Raw genomic sequence first — 18,789 nt, forward strand, 5'->3', positions numbered from 1 at the left:
TACACTTAGGGCAGTTACTGCAAAAACTTCAAATTAGAATGTATACTGAGCTAACGGAAGAACACCGTTATCACCCTATACCTTACAGAAATATCGGGGGATCCTAAATGAACACAATATGAGTTTATTTTCGTGTCAGTAATACCATAATTTCGACTTTGGTTTAAGTTAAGGGTAGATCACCAAAGGAAGAGCAATAGAAAGTTATTCATGAGGTTAAATGTCACGAACGCAATCAAGTTTATGTAGAAGGAACTTCCAGACAGCTAAATGTGAAATATTTCAGAATGGGTTTGATGCGCACAAACAAATACTGACAGAAGAAGAGTTTTATATGTGCCTTAACATAAAAGATGGAATATATCTATCCATCCCTTGACTACTGTTTAACAAATAATTCTATCTACTCTGTATATATCACATTTAACTTTATTCCGACAAAAATTAATTTTTCTGTTCTAACATGATAACTATATATATGACATTTTTGGTGCTACATACACTTTGACGTTTTAGAAAACTTTTCAACTGAACTATTGTTTCTAACCAATAAAATAAATAAGAATTTTATATAGAATAGATGGATGTGATGAGCAGTAAAATCCAGGACGCATATTTCATCCTATTTGAGGTTTGTCAACTGAATATGTCTGCACCACGGGGTTTCAACCCAGTACCTTTTGTTTCGAACGCCGACGTGTTATCCTCTTAGTTACTGAATACAGATGACCATTCACCTTTGCAACGAGCATGGATTTTAATTCAACTCGCAGTGATTCGGATTATCCTGTTCACATTTTGACTAAATTTTGATCAATCTTAGCACATGTCGTAGAAAGAGACTCCATGTATTCACTAAATTGCAACGATCAGTAACATAGTGCTACGCTTACTCGCATATTCATTATTTTTCACAATAGTCACATTTTACTGAATCTGTTTCCCACTTCATAAAATCAACATCCTGATATGATTAAATTTTATTTTATTTTATTTATTTGAACATACAAATATTGGTACAAGGGGGCACCAGATACGTATTCGCCACACAATAACAACGAGAATGGGAATAGATAAAGTGTAAGCTGCGTATAAAAGGAAAAGGAACAATAACGACCACAAATTAGTGTATGGTAGTGGAAAATTAATAGTAATGGGAAAAACAGAAAGGTACAAGCAGAAAGATTTCTTTCTGTTGAAGAAGTTACGGCCACTTTATATGAGGAAAGTAAAATAAAGTTACAGCAGGATCGCCACTGGCTTCTATTCTGAGCCATATCTGATAGTGTCTCTAGCCACTGTGTTCCTCCATCTCTAGGACACCAACCAGGGAGTTGTGAAGAACCCACAGAAGCCAGTCCTGTGCAGCTTTCTTTCATACCACGACACCATGTCATACACTGACCACCTTTTTCCAACCAATCCCAGCGTCAGCAAATTGTGCACGACGTGAGATTCTCTGGGACGACAGTCGTAGAACATGTTCAAGCCACCGAAGTCGATGTTTCAAGATAGTGATAACAATTGAATTATCATCGCTGTGCCCGAACACACGATGCCGAACTTTCGCATTACTAAAATAGAGTTGCCTTTGGATGTCAGCAATCCTTCGGAGACAACGATGACCGAACACAGAGTCGTCGAACATCATCAACTCGTAAAGGCCAGGTTTCACAAGCATAGAGCAAAACTGCCCTCACTGACTAGTAGTAAACCCAACATTTTACAGCCAGACTAGCATCACGAAGAAGCCATAGATAGCCCAGATTAAGTTGCTTTCGCTTTCACTATACATGAATTGATCTCATCACTCACGTCACCACCAGCAATGAAGTGGAAACCCTGTTCTATCTAAACGGCCTCGAGTCTTTGACTGGTGGAACGTTGAATGCTACCAACGAGTAAGAATACTGAAACAGTCTTTCTGAAATCACATATACCATTCAAACTGGCTTCCCTAGACGTTCGCAAACTAATACACATCGGACAACGGATAGGGTTGACTATGTCTCTAGAAAGTCTTAATATCGCATCTGTTGTCTATCTAAGACCAATATTCAAGACTCTAGTGAAGTACTACAAATTCGCTCCCCATCTGTCGCTTCGAAAAGCTTGTTTCACGTGCGTTTATCCGGGGACCCTGTGACATCTTCGTCTGGTTTTGCAGGTGTTGGTGTTGCACTAAGCGCTAGGGCTGAGGCAGCACTAATCGATTGGATCCCCATTAACAACCGGTCATGTGCTGTTAGATTATAAAGTTCCATCAAAGTGAGAAATCAGTGTAAGAAACGCTGTCTTTTCGTCATCTCCGCCTATGCTCTGACAGACAGTAACCTGGATGAGATCAAAGATCAGTTTTACACTGGTTAACTGTTCGTCTACAGAAAGTGCATTCGACAGATATTGTAGTACTAGCAGGAGACTTGAATGCTCAGGTCGGGCATCTAGGCATAGAAGAGAGTCGTTGGGGTGGCCGATGGGAACTTGTTGGTCGCAAATCAGATAACGTGGACCGTCTACTGCAACTGTGTGCAGACCACTACCTGTTCCTGGCTAGCACTGACTACCGGCATGGTCATCACCGATGTGCCAACTGGCGTCCTCCCTCTACATCTCAAGCCTGAACTCAGATTGACCAAATCGCTATCAGCTACCGCTGGCGTGGTTGCGTACAAGACTGCGTCTCCTTTTGAACTACCTATCTGGACTCTGACCATGCCCTTATTTGCGCTACTCTTACCTCACTTTCCAGTGGTCCACAAATTCATCGTCCTAAACGGATCGATGTCAGCAAATTGGTTGCAGCTTGTGTTGCAACTAAATATCAAACCTAGATAGGTTCAAGGCTATCTACCATCCCACCGAAAAGTATAAATGAGCATTGGTTGCAATTGCGTGACGCCATGAAAATGGCGAGTAAAGTCGTTTATGGCTTCGCGAAACGTCCCGCTTATAAGATTTGGGTTTCTTCAGACTCCTTATGACTCATTGAAACCTATCGGTCTACTCCGGGTGATCACAAAAGAAGGCTGTTATGTAATGAAATCGGACAAAGCTTGCGTAAGGACCGAGAAGCCTGGTGGTCGGAGCGTGCTAATGAGTTGGAATCAGCAGCTGCATCTGGCAACTGCCGGAAGCTCTTTCAACTCATCTGAGTCACTGGCAACAAGAAGTCTGATGTAAGTGAAACAATCTGTGATGACGGGATGCCAATCAATAGCATCTATCAACGTCTTGGACGGTGGACAAAGTTTTTTGAGAAGCATTTCAACTGATCTGCTGTACCAGAAACATCGATCAGACTGTCCTACCCTCCATGGTCCGTGACGACTGACCCACCTAACGAGGCGGAAGTCCGCGAGGAACTCCAACTTTTGAAGTGCAACAAATCAGCAGGCTCAAATAACTTACCTCCGTCCATTTTTAGACTTTCTGGTTATAGAAGTGACTGAGTTATTTATAAAGGTCTTGCAATTAGAGAGTATTCAAACACCGTAGAATAAGTCAATAGTTGTCCCCATCTTTAAAAAAAGGCTCAATTCACCTATCCAACAACCATTCAGGGATAAGTCTACTTCGGATTGCGTCCAAACTATTGGCTTCCTTCATACTTCGTAGATTGTTCAAAACCCGAGAAAGATTGACTCGCGAGGAGCGGGCTGGTTTTCGTTCTAGTCGAGAATGTATTGATCATAACTTTATCCTCCACCAAATGTCATACTTATCACAGGCCTAAAATCGTAGTGTTTCTTGACATCAGGGAAGCCTTTGATTCGTAGGACATGACTGTTCTCTAGGATTACCTATTGAAGAAGAGTGTGCCTGAGAAGTTTATTAACTTCTTGAAAGCCTTATATACTAACACCCCAGATAGAGTGAGGGCATACAACCACCTCTCTCCGTTGTTCCATTCAAGCAGTGAAACTAAACAGCATTGCCCGATCTCACCATTTCTCTTTAACTTTGCTATCGATAACGTTCTTGAAACATCTCTGGTGGATGTAGGGAATGGCGATGTTGATCTGTTACCTGGAGAAAGACTTTTTGACTATGAGTATGAGGATTATATCGCCTTGCTATGCGATGATACACATGTCATGCGATCCGCACTTAATCAGCTGGCAATTTGTGTCCGTAGGTATGGTATGTGCTTTGCACCTTCCCAGTGCAAAGTACTTTTAAAAGACTGGCAAGATCCTGATTCTGCACTCACCCTGGGTAGTAAACAGATAAGTTCATGATGTCCTGAGAACATCAAAATAATTGCTCATTGTACGTCGAAAACAATAAACTACGTGATATTTCCATAGTTGATTTTTTTTGTGACAATTTAGTTTCGAAACGTTAGTTGATTGCTTATCTTCACGCATAGTGATTACCACTAATCCTCTAGTTGTTCAATGAATGATGAAATCAAGTCTAGTATCATATGACTGTGAAATGATCATTATCTTCAAAATCAAATACTGTTAGTTGCAGAACGATCAGAGGTCATACAACACTGAACAATTGTTTCGTTCTAATCTTTGACTTCTTATCTACATACACTTTATCAGATACTGTTGACGCAAGACGTATGTGCTCTATAATCAGTATCATAGTAAACTGTTACAGTTCGTAGTTGCGATCTTCGTTGAACTAGACAAAATCTGCATAATTAAGTAAATTCTCTTTATTTCAAAACTTTTTGTTACTTTTTCTTGGTTAATTGTTTCTATAGATTATATGAAGATAATATATCGAAATGTTGTCAGTATTGGCCAAATGATATTCATGAATCATTAACATTCCAGTCAGATTACTTGAAACTAGAAGTAACTTTATTATCTGAAGAAGATCATCATATATACATTTTACGTAAACTATACATTACTTCTGTATGTGTACATTTGATCCTACTCTTTTACATTCTTGCTTTTTATATTTATTTAAGCTTAAATGAAATAATGACCACTGGATTCCTACTCAATACTCTAAATATAAAATCCTCACCAAGTGTTAACGGAAGTTCACACTATTGAGGACTCTCAAAGTAGAATTCAATGGCTGCCTAGTGAATTCTAGTCTTCAGAGATTCGCTAGTTAAAATCAGTTCATAATGAAAACTTTGTTTGTAAAGAAAATCAATCACAAATATGTTCAGTCAGTCTCAACGTCGATTCAAGTGGTCACAACCCATTATCACAGAGAGATGAAATTGTCAGGCATATATGTCCAGGTATATATGTATTCAGTCATCGAATTTTTTCGGAAAAGAAACTTGCTGAAGTAGTTTGTGCTGAGAATGCCACATCATAATAAACATATAGTATTAAATAAAGCCATTAATAATAATAACTGACAAAGTCTGGACATATCCATAGTAAATCAGTCGTCATCAGTGGGATTGGATGTACGTTTCGCTTTACTATGAGCCGATGCAAGTTAGGCTTGTCAGCCAAGTGGTCTACTGGTTAAGCATGTAATATAAGACCTGAAAGTCTCAAGTACAACTTCTGGAAGCGTCGTGACTGTGCACAATCCAGAAATTCCATACACGAGAAAAACATGTAATCAATGCACAGAATTTCGATAGTATACTGAATGAGATCAATCTGTGACGACTAATACCAACAAATTTACTCTAAATGTTTACTATTTCCAACCACTGAACAATGTAAATAAGTCTATAGTTGTAGTAGCAAATTTAATAGGATAAACTTGAATCTATGTGATTGTTATCTATTGTACATTATAAATCGATCTTCACGTAACAACTATGTCATATTAGTTAAGTCTTTAGAATCGAATTCAACAAAGGATTTTACCAAAGAAAGGTCATAGTGAAATTAAAACAATTGTGTGCAACTAACTGTCTCGTATTCTACTATCTTTCAGTAACTATTCAAATAAAATTAAATCATGCTTAAGTAGTCATTATTTATTTACAGAGTTGAATTGATCGTAAGACAATTTAAATAATAAACAATACTTCTTATGATTTTCTTCATAAGATCAACTATCAGTCAAATAACCCAGAAAATTCCAAATATGTTGTACAGTTTCATATGATGACTTGGCCAGACTTTGATGTACCAAAATTAAGTGAATTTCAAACACTTATGAAAGATTATCGTGAATTAAAGTGTGGAGAATCATATCGATATTCTCCAACTCTTGTGCATTGCACGTAAGTAATTAAGTTTTCAATTTACGTTCTTTTTCTTAATAGCATATTCTATAACTAGATTTTTTGATAGTTGGAGGTCGCTAAAATAGTTCTGGATAGCATTCATTGTTATTCCTTCCTTCTTTGTTTCGAAGGATACTTTGATGACCATGGATCTATGAGATTTCCTTCTTGCAAGCGATTTTCATTCCTTTTCGGACAGTATCAGTTCTTTTTCACGACCAGAATGCAACAGAATCTCTCTCAAAGCTAGTTTGCTTCGTCTTGCTTGTGTCCAATGGGCTTTACTCATTCCATTCTGAAGCCAGATGAAAGAACTTTCGATGACTAAGCAGAAACTTCTAGGATTTTGAAGGTATAAAGAGAATTTCTAGACGAAATAGATCTATCAGTAACAACTTATCAGCTGAGTAGTGGATAAAATGTTATCATAAAGCGTATGGTCGTTTCTTCCAGTTACTAAACAACTAAACCGGCTAACAAACAAAAAGTCTATAACTTCGTTTGGTTAATTTCATATATATATATATATATATATATATATATATATATATATATACTAATGAATGGTTAAATCGTTGAAGCACATTTATCCTCTGAAGTTATCAGTTAGATTCGTACTTAATTTATATCTCCTCGAGCGTGTAGATAACATCAACACTCCTTGCTCTTAATGTATAACACAAGGCCGATTAAATGAACATTCACTTCATAACTGATAATCGAATAAAATTGACTCATTAGTTACTTCAGTAGAATGTGAATATTAATTCAGTATGAAAGTGGTTTTTACCAAGAGATAATTTATGTTGATAAGAACAACAAAAATAGAGGACTAAACACCTGCATTGTCTTAGTATGAAATTTCTTATCAATATACACCTATAATCTCTAGGGATCGGACTCAAAGCTTAGGATTCATGTAGAATACCTTACTTACCGAATAGTCGTTTTTCTCCCAAATGGTATGTGTTTACTGCCTATACCAAATCGAACCTAGGACTCTGAGCCAATTATCATTCGGTTGATAAGTTAGTAGCAAAATCCTTTTCCCAATTCCCACATAATGTCATTTCAAAACCTCCATATCGAATACATATACGTATGTATATTGATTTTTTACTTAAAATAACAGGGCTGGTGTTGGTAGAACTGGTACGTTTATTGTTGCTGATTTATTACAAATCTATAAGGAATCCAATTGTGTTTATTATGATATACCTGGTATCATTTTACAAATGAGACGATGTCGTCCGTCGATGGTACAAAAAGTTGTAAGCACTTAATTTTATGTTAAACTAATTGGTTCGGGCTGAAAATGGTTTACAGATAATTCAACTTTATGTATTCAGTATAAATTTGTTAAACAGAAGCCGGTCTTTATACTGCTGTATCACACTTCTATTTGCTACGAGCAGATGTACAGTTCTAAAGTGATCTGAGTGAATGACAATATAATAAGTGTAAGATGATTTTCATCACAGAGCAATATTAGTTGGAGAACCGTTGAAAACCAAGAACCACTGAAGGACTATTATTTCATACTTATGGTCTCTTCATCAGTGTTTAGTCATCATACCACACAGGATAAAACCGAAATTCCTGAGATATCGTGTCAAACACCGTACTTTTAGGTCATTGAGTCGTCGTCCAACAGCTTACATTTAGAACTAATCATTGTTCAAAACAGCTGTTCGATACTTCCCGGTCTTACAACGATTCTCTGACTGATATCATTTCCTTGATGATAATTGTCTTCAGTTTGTACTAAACTCAGAAAAGCCCTCAACCAACCAATAATCGCTTGAGAATTGGTTATTAAATTCCCACTGGATTCCTAGTGTTCCAATGTGATGTTATGATCAATAGAATTCAACCATATCCCTCGACGATAGTAGCCAATTAACTGAAGCTTAAAAATTAATACCATCCAGCGACCATTAGAGACAATGAGGTGAAATTAGATGTCAGAAGAATAATCGTCCACTTGATGAGTATGAAAAGGGCGAAGTATGAACTAAAAAAGTGAAGGTGATAATAACGAATAATTTAAGTCAAGAAGATTAAAACATCAGCAGGACATAATAAAATCGAACTCCCATTTACCAAAATCAAGTATTGACGCCATGACTTACCTGAGAAAATTTTCACCATCATACAAAAGTCTTACGACAGGCCACACTGCAAAAACCATGCGTGGAGGTCAACTGACAGATGCATTCCTAGTGCAGATCAAACAAGACTACTTACTCTCTATTTTGTACTAAAAGTTGATAGGATTATGAAGACCTCCACTCCCCAGGAAAAGCACGGGATACAGTGAACAGCTTAGATGCAACTAGACGTTTTAAACTTCACAGATGACCTGACTTTTATATCCCATTCACACGAACAAATCCAGGACAACCAGTGTAGCAGAAGACTGCATCAATAGGCCTCAACATACACAAGGGAACATGCAAGACCCCGAAATACAACACAGAGAGCCCTAACGAAATCATTCTTGATGGAGAGGCCGTGGAAGAGGTGTAAACTTACATGCCTGGTCAGCATCATCGATGAACAAGATCTGTTGCAGATGTGAAGGCATTGATTAACGAAACAACGGTATCATCCCTAAAATTGAAGAACACATGGAACTCAAAACAACTGTCAGCCAATATCAAAGTCAGAATCTTCCATGCGAACGTCAAAACAGCTTTATTGTACGGAGCTGAAACTTGGAGAACTACTACAACCACCATCAAAAAGGTACAGGAATTTACAAAGAACTGTTTGATTGGTGAATAATCCGTGGAAGAATGATGGCTTATACGTGTCTCTTTCGCAAACAGAGTTCAGATTTGAGAAGATTCTTTTACTAGGACCTCTGAAGCGCATAGGTTATTAATTTGCGCTCCTTTCGAACCAAGTCATCTGACTGTATAGACAAGTTTAATAGGATTATCGGGTAAGGTCATGTGACCGGAGTTCACAAGATGTCCTAATATTGAACTGTTGATTGACTTACATTCACCTTTCAAAAGTCAGGCGAAATAATGTTCGGATATGCGTTTGGAAAGCGCTCACATTGTGTGGCTTGTGTAACCTCCCTTACATGAGCAAGTGAACTTATAAATACACATTTCTGTGGCCTAATGCGAGAGTTTATTGTTTGACACATCTAGGAATTATTTGACGGCTGGAAGGGACGATGCGAAGCTTGACGGCACATGATGTTTACCTCAAGTGTTACGTTAGACTGTATGAAAAATATTAGTTTATCTTGTCATAAGAAACGCAGTTTTGGAATGGGATTCACTAACTAATGAAGCGAATCCTGTACTAGCATTACGGAAATGTTTTGATGTCTGTCGCACGCTTGAACGGTCACCACTTTTAACTAAGTTTCATCTCACACAAGAAAGAAACTGTGGAAATGATGAAAGCTAGGGAAAAGTGGATAGCTACTTTGAGCTAGTGTAGCACTCGTTAGCGGCGTCAACTTTGATTTGTTGGAGAGGATCGTACTCTGGGGTTGTCCGTTGAAGAAAAGTGTGCCTGAAAAACCTACTAACATCTTGAGCACTGCATACAAATACCTCAGCATAAAACCACTTCTCCCCATTGTTCCAAATCAGCAGTGGGATATGTTAGGTTTGCCCAGTCTCACTAATCTTCTTTAGCATTGCCATCGATGATACCCTGGGGAACATCTCTGAAGAAATTAGGCTATGCTGGTGGGTATCTGTCACCTGAGGAGAGATTTTTCGAACTTAGTATGCGAATGATATTTTCTTACGGTGGATGATACTTAAGCTGTGGAATGCGCACTTATTCAGGTGGCAATCAGTTTCCGTAGGCATGGCACGTAATTTTTAGCCTCTAAGTCCAAGCCGTTTTTACAAGACTGACGGGAGTCTGTCCTTATACTCAGTGTTTTTAATGAGCCTTTAGAACTAGTCAAAAAGGTTAGCTAATCTGGGTAGCTGTTTGAGTGCGTGTGGTGACGTGAGTGATGAGATCAATTTACGTATACTGAAGATTAGAGAGGCTTATGCCAATCTGGGCCATGTTTGATGACCTCATTATATAATTCAGGCTGTAAAAGGACAGATTTACAATGTGTCGGTGAGAGTGGTTTTGTCCTATGCTTGTGAAACCTGGCCTCCTTCAGCTGAAAATGTTAAGCGACTATCCGCCTTTGATTATCATTGTTTATGAAGGTTTCCCGACATTCAGTGACAATACCATGTTAGTAATGCAGAGGTTCAGCGGCATGTGTTCAGGCACAATTACAATAATCAAGTTGGTTTCACCATCTTGAAACACTGTCTTTGCTGTTACGGATGTCGTCCCAAAGAACTACACATCGTGCATTTTTTACCGATACTTAGACTAGTTGGTAAAAGGGGAAAGTTATCGAGTTTGTTACAATTTTGTGGAGTATGCAAAGGAACTGTCCAGGACTGACATCTATCGGTTTTTCAGAATCCTCTGGTTGGTGTCCTATATGTCGTGCATACCTGAAAATAAAAGCCAGTGATGATGCTGTCGTAATTTTGTTTTATTCCTTTCAAAATTCAGAGGATCTTCTTTAACTGAAGGGATTCTTCTTGGCTGTATTTTTTCTAAATTGGACTGTTTTTATATGCGACTCTTTTTCACTTATTGTTATTCATTTAATTTTTGGGTTATACTCATCCTCATTTCTCTACCTCTTCACAATCGTATTTCTTTATTATGCGGAATACATTTGTTTTGGTGCTTTTTTGGGGCAGTATTCATGTACTTAAATAAATAGATAAGCTCATGCACCCATATGGCATCAAATCCAGTACATGGAACCGTGAAGAAGATTTGTAGCTCAGGTGGGTGATTTCGATGTAAGTTTGTTCCAACTCAGAGAACAAACCTACATCAAAAAAAGAACCGTCTCAGTTAACACGATGCTGTTAAATCATTGAGTCACAATTTAGTTGTCCACATCTTTGAATGTCAAGCATTTCACAATATTAATAGGTTGCGTCTAACTGATTGTCGTTAGGAATGTATTCCATCAATAACGTCTTCTGAATACGAAATCGTTCCAAACTTAATCACTAGTGATGAACCTGAGATCCTAACCTCTGTGAAGTGCACTGTTGAGGAGTTTTAAACTAGGACGAAACAACAGTTAAATATTTTCGTGTTTTTATTGGTTTTCTAGTTAGTCTTAATTGTAGATATCAAACTAACTTAATGTCAGACAATCTATAGAAAAATGATCCCAAACTGATTTCCATTCGTTGTTGTTTTACATCAATTTCAGGCGCAATATATATTTCTTCATCAGTTTGCTAATACATTATTTCGATGACATTAGTTTTACCGAAAATATTAACAACTTTGAAATTATATGTTTACTTCAAATAAGACTCATCATTGTGATTTTAAAAAATTTCCGGTAAGTTCAAATTTTTATTATAAATAATATATAACGTAATATTTATTTAATTACGTTCCTAATTGTAAAAAATTGTTTGTATTTAATTATAAGGTGTTTAAATTTATTCATAGATGCTTAAGAATAAAACTTGGTAGATTTCATTATTAATTTCTTTTCTTCATTCCTAATCATTAATATTAGTGATATTTGTGAGAAATATGTCCCCAAAACTGTGACACACATAATAAGCAAATAAGTCTGGATTATTTTGAAAAAGTTTTTAAAAGACTAGAATCAACAAATGATAGCTCAAATCCACCAATTTGTGTTATCTTGGATTTCACAGTGTTGTGCACCTTAGCAAATTAACTGCTGGTTAAGACTTATTATCCGGATCTATGTTCAAATTCAATGGAATGATGCTTCTTTACAAACCTAAACCAGATTCATAAACATTAACATTGGGTGTTCCCAGCTAGTAGTGCCCTTCTGGATGATTGTGAATTACAAAATCATTGGTCACTGATCAGTAATTAACTTCATATCGTTTAGATAATTAAATTCCGTCAGTTTTGTTTACCGTCACAATGTTAAATGACTTGGGGTTATGGTACATTGTGTTCCTCAGTATTTCAGACACGCCTTGCTAATGAGATTTGACCTAAACAAAACTTTGATGTACTGCTTTTTATGAACCATCTAACGTTAAATATGGCGTACAGTAATGTTACGCTTCATAGTTGTAAAACGAAAACAAATAAATGTTCAGTGTTTTTCAACTCATCAGACTTATATCATTCCGTAATAGAACCACCTTTAATTAAATAATTATTCATTAACTTGCTAACAAGCCAAAAATCATCTTATTGATGTTCTAAGACAATCAACAAGTGAACGTCTTAAGTCTCCGTTTTTCATATTTATAACCCAACTTCCTCATATATGTGAAAATCTAAAAACTATAGATTCGCATGCAACTTCTGAGATCCTGTCATTTAAGCCTGATCGTTTGTCTGGACAATCTAAAGCACTAAAATCTATATAAGGGAATATATTTAAATTCAGATGAAAATGCATAGTTGCAGCTAGCTCATGAATTAAGTAATCGCCTTGAGAAAAGGAATTCACTTAGCAATAACATTAAATCAATCAAGTACCCCATCATGGCTTATCTGAATCCTTAATTGATTGGATATTTGTTCGGTATAACGAAGTTTGTTCCTTTTTCTCGTACTATAAGGGAAATTAATTCGCTTTTCTATGTCTGTGATTTTTTCGTACCTTATACTACTTACAAATATATTATCTTATACGTAGTTTGAAGTCATTGGTCCAAAGCCCTGGAGTTAGTTTACGTGCTATTTGATTCAAGTTAGTCGGGTGTATCTGAAGACACTAATACTGTCAATAGAACTCAGACTAGTGTTAACCAGCTCCAAAGACGTTACAAGTGAGTTCTCTGGGTCATAATAAACCCTGTTTTAATACAGGGATAATTGGACCAATTGACCACTTAATAATAACCCGATGTTATGTTGTGTAGTACTTATGGTTGCATTCTAACAATATTGAGCGACAAAAGTTTTTTATCATTATTTTATCTATACTGCACTAGAATTCCTGTCATTGTTGTTATCGTTACTCTAAAAGTAAAAAAAATATCCATAAGAAGAGCATTGGTAGTTTTGTAAAAATACCTACAAATAAACTAACCGAACTTTTTTCCAGTCAACAGAACTATGATCTCAAAAGTGCTGGCTTTACATTTTCTGAAATACTCATTTGCTTTTTTCTGGTGAATATTTTCTGGACAAACAATTATGTGCGTTGTTGCTAGCGATCAAATGTTATTTCCCCTTATGAAATAAATGGTGTTACTGTCATACGAAACCTGAAAAAGATTGCCGTCAGTATTTCATTCAGCTGAACAGCATATTTTTCTTTAAATTGTACTATATTTAGTATCGCTTTTAAATAAAATGTCAATATTTTCACTTCTACTTAAACCTTTTTATGATCTAGTAATAATTCGTGTATTTACTTTCTCCCTTTCATTCTAACTAATGGATTGTGATGAACCATAATTACTACTTTGGTAATAGTAATTATTAATAATAGTATTGTCACTTCTCGTATCTTAACCTTTCCCCATTTTTTTCATCTACTAAACTGAACTCATTTAAATGTTGACTCTGAGACAGTCACCACTAATGGAATCAAATGATCATCGTGACATATTGCGAACTGATGAAAGTCGGAACTCTAAAGTAGTTAATTTGAACCCAGTCGTTTAAAGGTATTATGTTTACCGTGAGATGTGAAGATCCTAGGTTGAACCGTCGGAGAGGTTCAAGCTGTACATTGTTAAAGAGTCCCGAACTAGGATTAAAAAGATGTCTAGAAAAGCTCCCTTGTTTCAATAGGTTTTCAGATTGATGTAACAAGAACCATTTGTAAATGTAAAACAAAACCAAACGAGACGCATTGGGTTCTAATATTCTTTTGAAGATGACTGACATATTCTTTTGTTTTTAGTTGAATAAAGTTAGTTCTTTTATTATGTTATTGTATATTATGACAGGTTATGTGAAATACACTTTCTCCTCGTAAGTTAGGATTTGCCTCATGTACCTATCGAATTTAGGCATACCACAGCTTTTTTTGATCGCCAAAAAATACAAACCGTAAATAAATGTAATGAAATTTGTACAAAAACCAGAAAAAAAATTACATGCAGGATGCTGAATATAACTCGCCAAGTTTCTAGAATATGTTAAACAGTACTTAGAGGTGTTATTCAAGACGTCCATTTTGGCCATTTTTAGACACAATGGTTAATTGTACCTGGTTTTATGTGTTCTTAACATTTAAACTCAAATATGATGTATAGGATTAATTCCTCTACATCTGACTCCAATAAACAAATAATATCCCGCTAACTCATTATTTAATGCAGGCTAAATCTCCTAGTAGAATTATGGGTTTACTCGAGATTATTCAAAAGCCTGAACACCAGTTATAGAGATAGTTTATTGTTGAAGCTCAGTAAAAATCCGCAAGCGTACAGGTAGCAAGCACACAGGGAAAACAAGTGTGTGTGTGTGTGTTAAAAATTCATATATATTTATGAGTGTTAATGGTTGTGGATAAATTATTGATTGTCTTTGCTTACAACCAAAGAGAGAACAGATCAAAGATGACGTGCAGACACATGCGCTCAATCAGACTCACACATAAATTTACAAAGTGGATTAAATGTTAAGATTACAGAGAGTACACAAATAATACAATAGTTGGATGGGCCTGCTACATAAGCTCCCATCCAGAACGTAGATATTTTTTTATAAAAAAGATTTTTTAAATAACACTATGTGCGACAAAGCGATAAAAAAATTGCTTATAAAATAAATGTACAATCCGATGTGATGAGTAAGCGTTAAGTTGTAGTGACAGCTTGTATGTGTTCAAACGTTTTATATATGTGTATAGAAATGTAGATTTAACATAAAGGGATTGCATGAAGTTAAAGGTAAATATAATGAAGATCCGTGGGGCCAATAAAGAACAGTTAATAAAAATAAAGGACAATTTGTAGCATTTGGGCCAGATAAATATGGTTGTTGCTACGTTCCTATCTGGAAAGTGTACTCTCCTACCTGATCTTGTTGTAGTTTCTGTGGCCGTTGAACTTCGGTATGAAGTATTGCTTGTTGCAGGTAGTTTTTGTGGTGCTTGCTCTGATGCGGATTTGGATAATTTTATTGTTGTCTGTTCCTCGGCGTGCTCTAAAAACGCTGGTTTTATTCTGTCGATGCTAATAGTATCATGTTTACCAGCTCTTTCTACTGTAATATCTTGATATTTTATATCATGGATTGAGAAGGTATTAATATTTAATCTGGATAGCGCATCTGCTGCATCGTTTTCCGTGCCTTTTATATAGCGTATGTCAGCTGCAAATCGCGAAATGAATTCTAGTTGACGAATTTCGCGTGGACTGTATTGATTATGGTTTTGCATCAAGGATTTAGTTAGCGGCTTGTGATCAGTAAATATTGTAAAAGAATTGCCTTCCAACATATACCGGAAGTGTTTGATGGCTAAATAGATGGCCAACAGTTCTCTACCGAACGTGCTATATTTTGTTTGAGTCGCATTTAGCTTCTTTGAGAAAAAAAGATAGGGGTTGCCATTGTTGATTGACGCGTTGCTGAAGTACAGCACCCACCGCTACATTAGAGGCGTCGGTCATTACTGCTAAAGGTGCGTTAACCTTCCGTCGGACCAGCAATGCCTCAGTGCTTAATGCGTTTTTCAACTGTTCGAAAGCTTGGATTGCTTGCGGAGTCATCATTAGTGATTTAGCGCGTCCCCTTAATAAATCCGTTAGCGGTTTTGCTATGTCAGCACATTTCGGAATAAAACGTCGATAAAAGTTGGTGATCCCAAGGAAACGTCGTAGTTTCTTGAACGAGTCAGGTAAGGGAAATTTTTAATGATTTGTGTTTCCTCAGGAACCGGTCTGATACCTTGATTGTCGAGTAAGTGGCCTAAAAAGGTGAGGGATTACTTTCCAAACTCACACTTGTCGAGATTGACTGTTAACCCATACTCGTTTAGCTTCTCAAAAAGCAATTTTAGATGAGTTAGATGTTCGTTTTCGTCTTTGCTGGCGATAAGTAAATCATCTATGTAAGCATATACAAACGGTAAGTCACGTGCGACTTGATCAATAAAACGTTGGAAACTTTGTGCAGCATTCCTTAGTCCAAAAGGCATGCGAACAAATTCGTATAACCCAAATGGGGTAGTAATGGCTGTTTTAAGAACATCATCCAGGTGAGCTGGAATGTGATGGTAGGCACGGACGAGGTCAACCTTTGAAAAAATCGTTGCATCAGATAGACTATGAGTAAAGTCATGTAAGTGTGGAAGCGGATATCTATCTGGTATAGTCCTGCTGTTAAGAGCTCTGTAATCGCCGCAAGGTCTAACCTCAGAAGAGTTTTTCTTAGGCACCATATGTAGCGGTGATGCCCATGGACTATCGGAGGGGCGTATGACACCCAAGTCTATCATCTTGTTGAATTCATTCTTTGCGAGAGCCAGATGAGAGGGGTCAAGGCGTCTTGGACGTGCAAATACTGGTGGTCCCTCTGTCTTAATGTGATGTAAGACAGTATATGTCAGTTTGTCACGTTTGAAACACGGTCTTAATAAGTCTGGGAACTGTTTAACTAAATTGACGTACTTGTCATTCTCGCGATGAGGTTTGACCAATAAATGTATAGACTTCGCATTAGATAGAAATCCTTTGATTTCGCTGCTGTGATCGGCAAGTACCAGTTTCCGGTTTCTAACGTCTGCGAGTATTTTATGTGATTGCAGGAAATCAACACCGATTATGGGAACAAGAACATCAGCTATGATGAAGTTCCATGAGAAGTTGGATTTGGAACCGGAATGCAATTGCAAATGTCTTTTGCCGTATGTCTTGACCTCGGATCTTTTCGCGGCTCTTAGTTTCAGTTTGGGGTGTCTTTTTCTCGAGTGCAGTAGGTGGTACTACACTAACCTCTGCCCCTGTGTCGACTAAGAACTGTGTTCCGGTTCTTCTGTCTGTGACATATAACAAACGACTGTCTTGTGAGTCGTGGCCGGTGACCGCAGTCGTCACTAATCGCCGGCCTTGATGTTCCCTTTTCTGTGTGCTTGCAAAGTTACAGGGAGGAATACACTTTTTGGCTTGTTTACCGAACGTTCTATGGTACCAGCAAATGTTAGGTCGGATGGTGCTTGGACTACGACTTGTACGACTTCTGGACCTTCCTCTACACTTGCAGTGGTGGGTATTCGAAAATTGGAGCTGAGATATCTGTTTAGTGACGGCTTCGACTGTCAGTCGTAACTCGGCGATCTCGTCGGTTGAGTTTGTTTGTACGTGTGATACTGAGTGAGTCCTGGTTCGCTCATAAATTCGATCGGCTGTCTGCCAGCTTGTCAAAATCGACATCCTCGTCTCCAATTGCGAGTATCTGCTGTATGTTTTGTGGGAGGCGTCTGAGCCACAATTGATATAATAGACGTTTATCAACTATACGATTCCCTAAAACACTTGTCATATGGCGTTTTAATTGGGAAGGTGTGTTACACCTAGCTCTACATTGGCTAAAAGTTGATCGATTGTCTGCTGGTCAGAGAGAGATATGACACGTATGACCTCTCTTTTTAGGCAATCATATGATGAGTCAGGATCCGGTTTAAAAATGACGTCAGGCACTTGCTCAATAACGTCATCCGGCAGCAACGAATTTGCGTAACTAAATTTCGTGATCTGGCTTGTGATTCTGTTTGTAACAAAAAGCCTTGTAAGCGTGCAAACCAGAGTTCTGCCTTTCGAGGATTAAAAACAGGTAAAGGTACAGAGATGGCACCCATGGAAATAGACTTAGATGAAAGGCTTGGTGAATTATCGAGTGACATGATACAAAGAAATAATAACAGTAGCAATAATAATAATAAGCTGTGGATTGAGATATACAATATGAAGAAATAATCAATAACAACAAGAAATATATGAGAGATTCACTGAGTAATAAACTCACTTTTGGTACAAATATGCGAATATATCGATATAATTCCAAAGGAACAATGTTATGAGTAAATAGATTATGACTGTCAATGAATTGTAACAGTAATTCCAATGTGAAGTTTTCTATGATATGATTAGAGAATATGCAGCAGACTTGTAGAGAGATAGTGCACGTTCAAAAAGCGGATCACAAACTTTGTAGAAAAATGGTGCGTGTTCAAAATGCGGCTCACCAACTTTGTAGAGGATTAATTCCTCTACATCTGACTCCAATAAACAAATAATATCCCGCTAACTCATTATTTAATGCAGGCTAAATCTCCTAGTAGAATTATGGGTTTACTCGAGATTATTCAAAAGCCTGAACACCAGTTATAGAGATAGTTTATTGTTGAAGCTCAGTAAAAATCCGCAAGCGTACAGATAGCAAGCACACTAAAGAGCTGTCCTTTGGTGTAAATTTGAAGTGATCTTACGAAATACTACAAATCCTGAACTTCGACAAGACAAGCAAATGCTCGAATTTGAAGTTATTTTAATTTAAAACAGATTCAAGCGAAACACAAAATATTGAATTGTACAGTAAATGTATTACTTATTTACCATAAACAGCCACCTATT

At 37.1% G+C, this 18,789-nt stretch overlaps 1 protein-coding gene across 1 annotated transcript in view; it reads left to right on the forward strand.

Moving 5' to 3' along the window:
- The window catches only part of Smp_172890 (putative protein tyrosine phosphatase), a gene marked incomplete at both ends in the record, with an annotated part of 43,000 nt that extends 36,827 nt beyond the window's left edge, over positions 1-6,173 (forward strand). Inside the window, 2 exons of the mRNA XM_018797568.1 lie at positions 4,721-4,877; positions 5,994-6,173. Of these exons, the coding sequence (XP_018652597.1) occupies positions 4,721-4,877; positions 5,994-6,173 (337 nt within the window). The remainder of the gene's footprint in view (positions 1-4,720; positions 4,878-5,993) is intronic.
- Between the last annotated feature and the right edge of the window lie 12,616 nt (positions 6,174-18,789).

Source organism: Schistosoma mansoni, chromosome 5 (genome assembly GCF_000237925.1).
Source record: "Schistosoma mansoni strain Puerto Rico chromosome 5, complete genome".
In the NCBI taxonomy this organism is placed as follows: domain Eukaryota; kingdom Metazoa; phylum Platyhelminthes; class Trematoda; order Strigeidida; family Schistosomatidae; genus Schistosoma; species Schistosoma mansoni.